General features: G+C 48.2%; 1 protein-coding gene across 1 annotated transcript in view; it reads right to left on the bottom strand.

Annotated features, from left to right (window-relative positions):
• Positions 1-2291: 2291 nt before the first annotated feature.
• The window catches only part of CLUH (clustered mitochondria homolog), a 73136-nt gene continuing 63056 nt past the window's right edge, over positions 2292-12371 (bottom strand). The window contains exons 18-26 of the mRNA XM_033172656.1: positions 11628-11781; positions 10469-10608; positions 9344-9424; positions 8251-8376; positions 6688-6809; positions 6317-6410; positions 6058-6192; positions 4760-4833; positions 2292-3374 (exon numbers count right to left, since the gene is read on the bottom strand). Coding sequence (XP_033028547.1) covers positions 3224-3374; positions 4760-4833; positions 6058-6192; positions 6317-6410; positions 6688-6809; positions 8251-8376; positions 9344-9424; positions 10469-10608; positions 11628-11781 — 1077 coding nt within the window. The 3' untranslated portion in view covers positions 2292-3223. The remainder of the gene's footprint in view (positions 3375-4759; positions 4834-6057; positions 6193-6316; positions 6411-6687; positions 6810-8250; positions 8377-9343; positions 9425-10468; positions 10609-11627; positions 11782-12371) is intronic.

Raw genomic sequence — 12371 nt, 5'->3', positions numbered from 1 at the left:
CAGACCTCTGGACTCACAAATTATACAGGTCATGTAGTTTGTAACATCCTATATAATAAAAGTCCAAGTGTCTCTGAATCCAGTCCCTGTGTCTGTGGGTTTGCGCTACTGCGCATATGACCCACGGACAGCCGTTGGGACTTGGAACGCAGAGACACTTGCACGGGCGGCCTCCAGTCGCAACCAGTCTATTGGGGGGGGGTTGTGTGTGTGTTTGTGTGTGTTTTTCAGTTTAAAAAATCAATTGCAGGGGAAACGGGGGGGGGGGGAGAGAGACCCGAACTGCAAGTCTGCGTGCAAGTGATTTTTTTTTAAGGGCCTCGGGAAGCGCAGCAGCTCCTTCATCTCCCCCCCCCCCAGGTAAAAAAGCGGCCAAGAGGAGCCTTTAAAAACTCCTCTCTACCTGCAACCGACATCCTCCCGCTGCTGCTGCCGCCGCCCTCCTCCTCCTCTTTCCGGGTTTCGCCCAGGCAGCTGGCGGAGGAGAGCCGGCAGCGAGGGAGGGAGGGAGGCTGGTTGGCTGAGGCTAGACCGCTGCCGCCGGCCGCACTGAGGGGAACGCACCGTTCTAGCGCCCATTAATTTAACGGGCATAATACCCACTAGTAAGGAAATAACATGGCAGAATAGCTGAGCCACTGCATCTGGCAAGATTCTGACCATACCACCTTAAATCACCTCAGGAGACAGATACCCAAGGCTGTCTTTGGCTTTAAGTATAAAATTAAGCCAAATTTCCCACTGTCTGCGAGAAAAATTGGGCAGATAGTTCTTTTTCTGCTTATGTCACAAATTTATTTGAGGGGAACCATTACTGGGGAGATACCACTCCAAACAAAGCACACAGAACCTAAAGTAAATCTTGCATTGAAATCTGTTCTTTATTCAGACACTTCCAAGGAAATTCTGTATTTCTCTCTTGCCCCCCACCTCCACATCTGGACCAAAGAACATTCTCTCCCCCAGGGAAGGGGTCAGGGGCTCTTGCTATGTACCTAAATTGCACTCGCGTCAAGGAACAGGCAACCTTCGCTATCTGGGCCCCAAAACCATGCCAAAGTTTCATTTTATTTTGCCCCCTGTAGCAGCAATTTCCAGCCACGCTACGATGACATGTCTCACTCACACACACTGAAGATGCTGCGCATCTCTGAAGACCTCCCCTCCCACCCACCTTTCTTTGGTAGCCGATTTTGGCAGGTTTAATAGGGCCGCAGGGACCGTAAGTTGCCCAACCCCTTGCACTGAGTCTAACACAAGCCGTCCCCCCCGTCCCCCAGAACCAACCCATCCCTTCCCAAAATACAATATTTGAGTCACATGGTAGAAACGTGACCCCTCACTCTTGTGGTTTTGAGCAGGGGTGGAGGCTGACAAAATGCAATTTAGTACAAAAGGGAGAGGAGGGAGGTGGTGACCACCAGACTCTGCATTTTGAACTCAACATGATAGGTGTTTTTTTTTAGGCAGGGAGGGCAGAGCTAGGAAATCAGCTTTATTGTTCTTAAGAACACATTCAACCTGTCGGTAAGAGCAGGGACGTACAGTAGTGAGAGCTATTAAGAGTAGCTGAAGAACATATCACCATTTTCCCCTTCAGGGGAGGGCAGAATATTGGGCAGAGCATCCATTGCCAGCAATGAATGCCTTCTTGGGAAACTTGTGTTCTAAAGCTGATGAGGCTTTGGGGCAAAAAAACCTCCACATGAACAAGACCCTCCACCCACCCCCAATCATCTTGTTCGGTACTATATAGTATTTAATACAAATTTATTATCATTTTCACTGCGAGAAGGAAATTATGGGGAGAGAAAAGAGCTTCATTTTAGGTTCATGATTCTTGTTTAGTACATTCACAGATAAACCTTTTAAAAACAACAACCCAAACATTGGCTCAATTCAGCTCATCAATTGAACCAATTGCTTTCGAGACAGCAGTCTTCAGCTCCTCGAGTACGATTCTGGGGCGCAGAGATGACCGAGGCGCTTTTGTTCCATGCCATTCACACAACTCTTTGAGAAGGGGGTGGGGAGAGAGGTAAAAGTATAGGCACTAGGGATTTTCCATTGTATTAAGTTGAAAAGCGTAGGGGGGAAATTTATACCAGACTTTAGGGATGCTTTGACATGGGAGGAGCCTAGCCTAGTTACTCATCACTCACTCCCTGCCCCCAAGATATCAATTCAGCTTTTACAGCTAACTTGGCATGGGGGGGGGCAGTTCGATGATCAGAGATGTGGCATCCCATGGCTTGGTTTTCTTTTTTTAAAATAAAAAAGTCCCCCCCCCCTTTGGATGCTGTTTCTTATGCTGTGCTCAAGAGGGAGCAAAGCACAAGGAATTTAGGCGGACACAAAAACCACACGACGTCTCCTTTCCTGGGCCATGAAACTTGCAAAAAACCAAAACCGCACCCCACTTTCCCAACAAATCTAAATAGTTTGGGGGGGGAAGGCAAGGAAAGAATAAAAAGAGGAACCCTAAAAGGAATCCAATGGCTGTCTCCTAAATTTAGACCAAAAAGTTCTATGCCATCTCCTCAAAACAGTTTCCTCTGCAGTACCGACTCTGCTCAGGCCTTAAAGATAAAACATTGAGATAAAAAATATGGCTGAATTTATTTAATATATAATATTTATAGTGTCACGATCACCTAAACAGTGCAGCAGCAGGCTGAGCCTCAAAAGTTGGAAGGAAAAGGAGCACTTCGGGGGTGGGGGAGAAGAACCACCAGACCCGGGAGGTGGGGAGGGTTCCTTTTCTGCAAAGTTATAGATGTCCTTTAAAAGTCAACAGAAAAAATGACCTGAGAAATGTTATTATACCTCACTTGGAATTAAATCTCTTATGTACACGGTAAAAATGGATTGAAACGTACACGCACACACGCATGCCCCCTTTCCACCCCCATCTCCCCTCCCCTCCCCACAGCATCCCTGCATTCTCTCGCCCCAGTTAGACTCTCCGGGCACCAGCAGCTGTTTCACCGCCCCGTTTTGGGTGCCCAGTGCCCGCTTTGACAGGTAGGGTTCATTTCTCAAAATTTAGTTCTTTGCATTGTGTATTCATTGTACCAGTGCAAATTAAAAAATAAAAACAACAACAACACAAAAACACATTGCCGAGGAGAAGCTGCCCCGAGGAGAGGCTGGGCAACTCCCTATACCCCACCCCGGGACAGATTCAAGCAGCCAGAGCCTTCTCCCGACGTGGACCCCTAAGCTAGGGAGCCATGGCTGCAGGCGGGCTTGCTTCGGGCTCTCTCTCTTCTGTGGGTTTTTCTTCCGACTCCAACTCTTCGCTGCCCTTGAGGACCTCCTGAAGTTGCTGGCGCCGCTGTACTTCGGCTTTAAGGTTCTCCAAGTCTTTTTGGCTGCGGAGGGAGAAGGGGGAAAGGTTGGGCAAACCCGGGCAGAGCAGATTCAGAGGAATAGCGCGCAGAGTAGGGCGCTCAGGGAACGGTAGACAAGAGGTAGCTCATCTCCCTAGCTGTTGCCGCGACCTGTGCTTATGTATCTCTCTCCTATCCAAGCTGCGTACAAGCAGGCAAAGAGTCTGCCTGCGATTAACCAAATCCTCTCCTGGGTCATGGGAGACAGGAGGTGTGGAAACCCTTGACCAGGGGTCAGCAAACTTTTTCAGCAGGGGGCCCGGTCCACTGTCCCTCAGACCTTAAGGAGGGCCGGACTATATTTTGGAAAAAATTAAAAATGAACAAATTCCTATGCCCCACAAATAACCCAGAGATGCATTTTAAATAAAAGCACATATTCTACTCATGTAAAAACACGCTGATTCCCAGACCGTCCGTGGGCCAGATTTAGAAGGTGATTGGGCCAGATCCGGCACCCGAGTCTTAAGTTTGCCTACCTTGACTCTCCACCACCCCTTACCTCTCTCTCCCCCTTCTGCCTCTGACTTTGATCTCCTGGCTGTTACAGGCTCCCCCTTCTTCCAAGTCAGTCTCCAACCCCCACTCCTTGGTGTCCAGCCATACCTTGATAATCTTATACCAAAAGATGGTTCCTAATTTTTTCGAAATGTGGCCCTGGTGCTTTCTGGAGCTCAAAGGTATGGAACTGCAGGCTAGGCCCCCCCCCCAGCCTCTCTAGAGACTCCCCCTTCTTCCAGGTCACACCCCTCGCCAGCCTTGCATCTCAAGTGTTTTCGTCCTGGCTGAAATGTATCCTTGAACTCTGATAATGCTTCAGAATGGAGGGTTGTGTGTGTGTATGCTAGCCTACCGTATAATGTTAAAATGTGCATCAGTTGCTCTGCTCATTTTTGGCCCTGGCCCTGCCCACCCCTGCCATGTGTCCAGCAGGGAATCTGTCCCTTGGGATGAAATCCTTCTTCCCTCCCCATGTTCTAGAGGAACAGATAAAGGTAGGAGAGACTTAATAACCCAACGAAGGAACTCTTGTCACTGTAGAGCAGATGAAGAGTTTGCTATGCTCTTTGAAGTTAGGTGTGGATTAATAGTTGGCTCTCCAGCTACAGCTCTCGTAATCGCTGGCTGTTGGACATGCTTGCTGTAGCTGATGGGAGTTGTAGTTCAGCAACCTCTGGAGGGCCAAAGGAAGTGTTGCCAAAGAAGTGATGTGTAATCGCCAACCAACCTACGCCTAAACTTCAAAATTCTGCTGAAGCCCCGCCCATTAAAAACAATGGAGGCGACACCCAGTGCCATTCATACACCACTCCCGGAGTGGTAGAGAGAAAGACAGTCGGATACACAAAGTTTTGGGTCCCTTTTACCTTAGTGGAATGAAGAGAATCCCATTGATTATGTTCAGCTGCTCCAGGACGCTGGCCATACTGGGAGCTGTGAACTAAAAGAAGCAATAGATTAGCTTATTAACCAACAAAATAAAAGCAACACATGGGGCTAAGAAACCAATGCACAGTTCTAAGTAGCAAACAGATGCCGGGCTGCCTAAATGTGACCGTGGATCCTAGAGGCAGCCAATGCTCTTCCCCCCAGTATAAAGGGAGGTGGTGATTTGGGTAGTGAGCAGAACACAGGGTTTCTGACACAAAAACAGGACTTGACGACTGGGAAGGGCTCCCAGCAATGAGGATACGAACACTGGCTGAGGACTGGCTCCCCCACTATGAACCAACCTGGACCCTGCTGTATTCATCTGAGGCCCTTCTTCATGTGCCTTCTCCATGAGAAATCCGGAGGGCAGCAACACAAGAACAGGACTTTTCTGCAGTGGATCCTGATCTATCCAGGGTGCTTTCTGGTGCTTTCATTGCATATCTTTTGGCACTAGGCAAAAGCATTTCTTTTCTCCTTGGTCTTTAGCTAATTAAACTAACTATGGCCTTTTACACTGGGGGGGGTATTGTTTTTGTTTGTTACTAACTATGGTAACAACATTAAAAAAAAACATGCCTGGAATGGTATCTGGGAGCCCACACCTTGGGTTCCAGGTTGGAAGAAAGACAGGAAATAAATGCAAGAAAATGCACCCTTCTGAGCCCGATTCCCAAGAACAAGAACCCTTTAGGTCAGGGTTAGGCTTAGAAGGGAGTTGTTTCCTGGCAGTTCAGTTGAGTGGGGAGGGAGCAAGTCACCGAAGGATCATTATGCTGACTTTAGTTGCTTCATATCTGCACTACAATGACTTAAGCCTTGCTTTCATCTGCCATTTTTTATCTTGCCTAGAGCCCTCAGCGCTTCAATCTCTCTCTCTCTCATGCGATAAACAGTGTGGCTTTGACCCAGACCCAAGTTCAGGTCCCTGTCCAGCTGCGAAGTGGTCAGGCTGATCTTCAACAATCAGCTGCTTAACCCCCACCGCTCAGGGATATTGCAAAGATAAGCAATTCCAAGCTATGAGACAGGAAAACGCCATGGCTGAGCTCTTGTGACGAGATGGGAGTAAAAATCCCCGAGTAGTGCTGTGGTAGAGTAAACCGAACAGCACTCCTGGACATTGAAGTGTGCTATGTATTGCTGCTTAACTCCTCAGACAAGGGAAATCAAGAGGTACGTCTTACATCTTGCTGCCAAAGCCAATCTGGCCAGCTACCGCATGGCAACTCACTTTCAAGGGCATAATGTTGGCGCTGGATCCGTTCTTGTAGATCTCATTCATTGTGCGTTGCAGGGCCACAGCCTGCTGAGTCAGGTATTTCAAGTACTCCGAGCTTTCTTTGGTCTTGTCGTGATGCTCACCAAGCTAGCCAAAAACACACACAGATATTTATTCATACATGCATACATACATACATATTAAGCAAATGCACACACATAACGGAAACAGAAGGCGTCCAATGTATTAAAGCAAAGCAAGGGACCCTTACCTGGTTTTTGTAGATCGTGTAGCCTTCCTTCTCGTGCTGCAGAGCAGACCGGAACTCAGCTTTGCTCTCGTACACTCGGGCGACCAAGTGGTGGCTGCAGAGAGGATGCAAAGGGAAGACGGAAGAATAATGCTTCTGCACATGCTGGAAAACAAAAGCTATCGTGTGCGTGGGGGAGAATTCGGCTGCAGAAGCAGGTCTGGCAGATGCCTCTCCACCAACTTAACACTAACATTTGATCAATTGCATTTCCATGGCTGGCAGGTCACAATATACACATTTACAGAAGTATTCCTTAATATAATGCATATATTTTAGCTGCGAAAGTCCCTCCCTCCCCACTGGGCAAACGACAGGATTGGGCATTTCACCTGAGTGCAACTTTCAGAGACTTGGCGCCATGGTACTTGGAGTTGATGAGCAGTGCGTTCTCCAGAAACCGCAGGGAGAGATCGTACTCCATCACTCCATGGAGGACCAAGCCGATGTTGTTCTAGGGGCAGACACAATGTTCCAGTGAGGCAGGGCCAGAAGTGGACCTTTAGTGCTAGAGCTGGCCTTCCCACGCACAAAAGAACCCCTAAGGAGCCCGTCCCTCTAATCCACCCTCATGGCACATACAGGACACACAGTGATCAGAGGTGTGGCAGGGGGCAGAATCCCACCCCCCTATTTTTATGCAAAAGAAGAACTTCAACTTGTCAGAAACGCTGCATAAAAATGAACGATCATCATAATCCTTACAATGTTGTATATACAATATTTTAAATCAAATCTGAAAACAAGGGACACAGGAAGCAGTCTCTCCTGTCCCTCACAATCAGTTGCAGTCACTTTTGGTTATTGAGGGAATTTCTAAAAAAGATTTATACAGCACAGAATCAAGACTGCTGAATCATAGAACTGGAAGGGCCCACGAGGGTAATCGAGTCCAAGCCTCTGAAATGCAGGAATCTTTTGCCCAATGTGAGGCTCGAACCCATGACCCTGAGATTAAGAGTCTCATGCTCTGCTGACTGAGCTATCCCACCTTGTAACACTCCCAGATCCCACCTGAGGTGGGTGGGGGAAGAAATTGACTCTGGGGGACAGGCTGATATCAGTAAGGGAGGGCAACTCCATTCAGCCACCTCTCAACCGTAGCACTGGATACCTGAGGTCACACCCATGCTGTACATTCAAAGAACTCTCCTACCACTTTTAACAGTCATGTCTTCCCCCCAAAGAATCCTGGGAGCTGTAGTCGGGTGAAGGTTGTTACGAGACCCTTACAGAGCTGCAGTTCTCCCCAAAGAACTCCAGGACTGCCACAAGGGACTACAAATCCTCAAGTGAGGTTTCCCTGATGACAACCTTGCATTTATATGCATATAGGGAGATGCAGTCTGGGAAAGAGATGGAGGGAAGGTTGGACACGAGGAACAGGCAGGCAGGTAGGCAAGTGACAGAAAATACTGGCCAAATGAGTCACATCTGTGTGGGACAATGGAGCTGCACGTCAGTGTGGCATAGTGGTTACTGTCCAGCCAGGGCTGTAGAGACCTGGGTTCGAATCCCCGCTCAGCTGCAACGCTCACTGGGAGACTCTGAACCTCACTGACTTTACAAGGCTGTGCTGAGGATAAAATGGAGTATGGAGAAACCAGGTGTGCTTGCTTGAACTTTGGAGAACGAGCCGGATATAAACTTTAAAAGGATTTCTGATGCTGAGGAGTCCTCGCACCCTAGAACTCCTGCATGTATCTTCCCAAAAAGCCCACAAGGGCAAAAGAAACTTGTGTTCCAAATTAGAAACGCAAAAGGCAGAGGTTTTTCAAGACTCTGCATCTCATTGGAAAAAGTCAAGTTCGACTTTAGGTGTTCCACCTGCAGAAACCACACAGGCTCTTTAGCTGGGGCTCCAGAGACCGTGGCCGGCCAACAGCTAAACTTACATCCAAGAGTGCCATTTCTGGGTGATCTTCGCCAAACACCAACAGCATGAGGTAGCGTGCGCGGTATAGCAAGTTGAGCGCTGTAGACAGCTGGCTGTTTGCAAAGCAGTACAAAGCAAGGTGCATCTACAAGAGGTGTAAGAGAATCTGGTTGCAGATGAACAATTTAGACAACAACAACAAACAAAATGGTTAAAAGTCAGAACCACCCCTCCTTGCCGCCCCCCCCCCCCCCAAGAATCTTTTCCTTCTGTTTCCAAAATTTGGGCTGTGATGCCTTTATTTCCATAGTCCTAATGGCATCATTCATGGTATTAGCAGCTGGGGGTGGGGATGGGGGATGTCAAGGGTTTGGAGAAATACACGTCTTTAGGATTTGGGGATGAGTGGAAGGAACTCAAAGATAATCCGGTGAGGACAGAGTGCGTTCAGCGACCATGGAATACTGCTAGAATGAAGAAGATAAAATTTGCTTGCCGCTGGGGATGGAACAGGCTGCATCCTGAGCAGGCAGGACTTTGCGCTGCAATGTTTTGTTGCAGAACCCAGCTGTCTCCACCAAGGGAAGAACACTGAATCCAAGGGTGCACCTTATGTTTAAAGAACTCTTACGCCACTTTAAACAGTCAGGCCTTCCCTGAAAATAATCATGGGAACTGCAGTTTGTTAAGGGTGCCTGGAGTTGTTGGGGGCACCCTGATTCCCCTCACAGAGCTACAATTCCCAGAAAGGTTTAATCAACAACTCTCCTTCCCAGGGAGCTCAGAACTGTAGCTCTGTGACAGGAACATGAGTCTCCCAGCAATGCTCAGCACCCCTTGTAGGCAACAAGATCTCAATGGAAAAGTGGGCTGATTTTTTTGGGGGAGGGGAAGACTTCAAATGCAAATGGTAAGGGGAATTGGAATGTTCTGATTTCACGATCTCCCTGCATTGAGAAAACACAAAAGCTAGCACCTCAGGGAAAAGGGTTCTGACTTCTTGACGTGCTAGTTTTCTGTGGGCAAGGGGGTGTTTTCCATGACGCTTCGTCCTTGCCTCCTCAGCTGCCTGCTGCAGAATCCTTCAACCCTCCCTGCTGTTTGATACTTACATATTCCTGAATTGTGTTGGGGTGCTCTATGCCAAGGACTCTCTCGCTCATGAGCACTGCTTTCTGCTGGTTACTTAAGGCCTAGAACAAAAGGAAGACAGAGTTGAAAAGCCAGGAAAACCTAAAACCTTCTCCGCCTCTCACAAAAAAATCAGGAGATTTTTGGGTTTGGTCTTCATAAAACTAGTTCTTTCTTGCTTTCTCAGAACGTTTAACAAACTTATAGTTCCCAGGATTCTTTGGGAAGGAGCGTCAGCCTATAGCCCAATGGTGTCACCCAACAAATATAATTGGTGGGGGGAGGTTCGGGAGAGAAAAAGGAAGTACTTCTTCACACCATGCATGCAGAACTCATTGCCACAAGATGTGGGCGAGTTCCCTCCACCAATTTGTCTAAACCTATTGTGGCGATCACCCAAACTTAGGATTGGCATAGAAGGAGTTAAAAGGAATAACCAGTAAGAACCTTTAGGGGGCGGAGTTATGTGGGCTTTATAGACCCCTCCCGGGGAAGGCAGGGGGTCTTGTCTTTTGTCAGGGTCTTGGTCTTTGTCTTTGTCTTGGGGGCTTGTTGTGGGTATTGAGAGGTTGGAAGGAGTAGGAACAGGGGTGGGAGAAATCGTTGGGCACTGTTGTTAACAAGAACACAACCAAGAAAGAACTGTTTATTCAGAAACCACATGCTTATGTTTCAAATAAAACAGTTTTGTTCCAATATTCTCCTTGACTGAACTGAGTGAAGTAAATACCAGACAGACTGGTTGGTGGCAGCGGTTAATTAACAAAGTGGTGAGCGCAGGTATCAACGGACCGTTAAACGTCTGGGGGACCTGTGCAGGTTGAGCGAACCGCCACACCTATCAAAGGCAAAAAATCATTATACTTCTATGGTTAGCCCTCAGGGTTTCAGAGGCACGTGTCTTCTAAATACCAGTGGCTGGGGAGTCAGCAGGAGGGATCTGTTGTTCTCCTGCCCGGGTTGTGGGCTTTCCAGAGGCACCCGATTGGCCACTGTGGGAAACAGGAGGCCGGACGAAGAGGCCTTCCTTCAGTCCAACAAAGCATGTCTCCTGCTTACATAACACAGGAGATTTGGGAACAGCGAGAGGCCAGGGCTCCCCTTACCTCTGAGTAGTCTCCCATGATGTAGTTCAGGCGAGACAAGAGACGAAGGCAGGCGCAGATTTCCATGTGCATGGCGCCGTACACGTTGTTGAACAGGTTTAAGGCCTCGCTGATCAGCTCGCAGCCCTCCTTCAAGAAACCTGGAATGAGCGAAGAAAAAGCACTCTTGAGATTGCAGGTGGTGCTTAACTACAACGCCGGCAGTTGCTGGCACCCATCCGTCTCAAGAGACAACAGATGGAGGTCAAGTCAAACCCAAGTGACCTTTCCGGGATGCAAGCCTGGGCAGTGCGCATGGAGGCCCAAATGACAAGACCCTCCTCTCAGCCTCACTGATGGTGGTCCAAAGAAAAGCAGAGCAATAGGTTTGGCACCAGCTTGGCTGCAGGAGTTGTTGGAAGGAGGTGTACAAGGCGCCATCCAACCGTCTTGGAGACTCACTCCAGATTTGTGTAGGGTTTACTCCTTAGCCTTTTCTTCTCCTGAAGATGTCCCACAAGACAGCGGAGGATGTAAGCAGTGGAGGCTGGTTTTATCAGTGCAAATGGGGCACTGGCCCCACCGCCTCTCAAACTGCCCCCCACCTTGCTGCTTACAAACAGTCGGGGAGGGGAGATGCCTCCTTTGTCTCCATACTGCCCACTTGTAGAACTCAGCAGGGAGGAGGAGAAGGACAACGTTGCTGGATAGCTCAGTTGGTGGAGCACGAGACGCTTCATCTCAGGGTTGTGGGTTCAAGCCCCACATTGGGCAAACGATTTCTGCATTGCAGGGGGTTGGACTAGAAGACCGTTGCAGCTCCTTTGATGCCTGCAATTCTACGAATTACGTGGCCATGTCTGCCGCTGGATCTGGCACCACCTAGTGTTGGGCTCCCTGCATTCCACCCTACCCCTTCCCCAATGGGCACCAGCCCCCCCATGACTGTACTGTACATATGTGTCGCAAAATAAGTGCCTCTCTCCCCGACACACGCCTTGCACAGAGATCCGGGTAAACTTTCGTTTTTTAAAATTTATATTTTTAAACTTCTCAGGAAGTCAGGATCCGGCATATAAGAGCCCCTGGGCTGCCAAGGTTAGCCCCCACCCCCCACCCCGGACCGATCCACCTTGGTTCAAAACCGAATTCACAGCCAGTAGTACACTGCAAATGATACCTTGCTGCACTTTTGCCTGGCCGCTCTGGAAGAAGTGGAAGGCGTCCGAGGCTTTGGGGTTGACGTGCTTCACGACCGGGAAGATGTTGAGGATGTCCTCTTCTGTGAACGTTGGCTTGTGGCGGTTATCGAAGTTGTATTCTTTCAGAAGGATCTGAAAAACAAACACACATTAATGCTTCCATATCTTTCCTAAGGGAAAAGGACAAGCCAGTTGTTATCACTCTATGTTGCCTTGGTCCAACCCCAATTGGAAGTCCTGCATCCGGTTCTGGATGCCACAGTTTAAGGCGGCTATCGACAAGCAGTGTTCCCAATGCAGGCTGATCCTGAGCGCTGCTGTTGCTTGATTCCAGAATTTGTTTTTAAGCTTTTCCACAATACAATGCAATAAAAAGCAAACTAATCTAACTAAACTTTCCAGAGATGGAAAGAAGATAAAAGTCCCTACCAGAGAAGAATGGAAGATTAAGTTGATGGATTATACCGAAATGGCAAAAGTGACTGGAAGAATAAAAAATCAGGAAGACCAAAATTCTAATAAGGAATCTTAGAAACCATTGTAAACAGCTAAAATTGTTAGTACGGTTGGAGTAAAACTTGCAGTTTAATGGTGAATTTTGGACATAATGGAGATGCAAAAATGATCTGGATTGTTATAAAAGATGCAGGAGAAAATAACTAACAATGGGCAGGAGAGAAGCCCAGGAGATTCTTTGGAATCTTGTTTTTATGTTGTAAGCT

This window comes from Lacerta agilis, chromosome 15, assembly GCF_009819535.1.
Source record: "Lacerta agilis isolate rLacAgi1 chromosome 15, rLacAgi1.pri, whole genome shotgun sequence".
In the NCBI taxonomy this organism is placed as follows: Eukaryota; Metazoa; Chordata; class Lepidosauria; order Squamata; family Lacertidae; genus Lacerta; species Lacerta agilis.
This window is presented reverse-complemented; position numbering and strand designations above follow the sequence as displayed.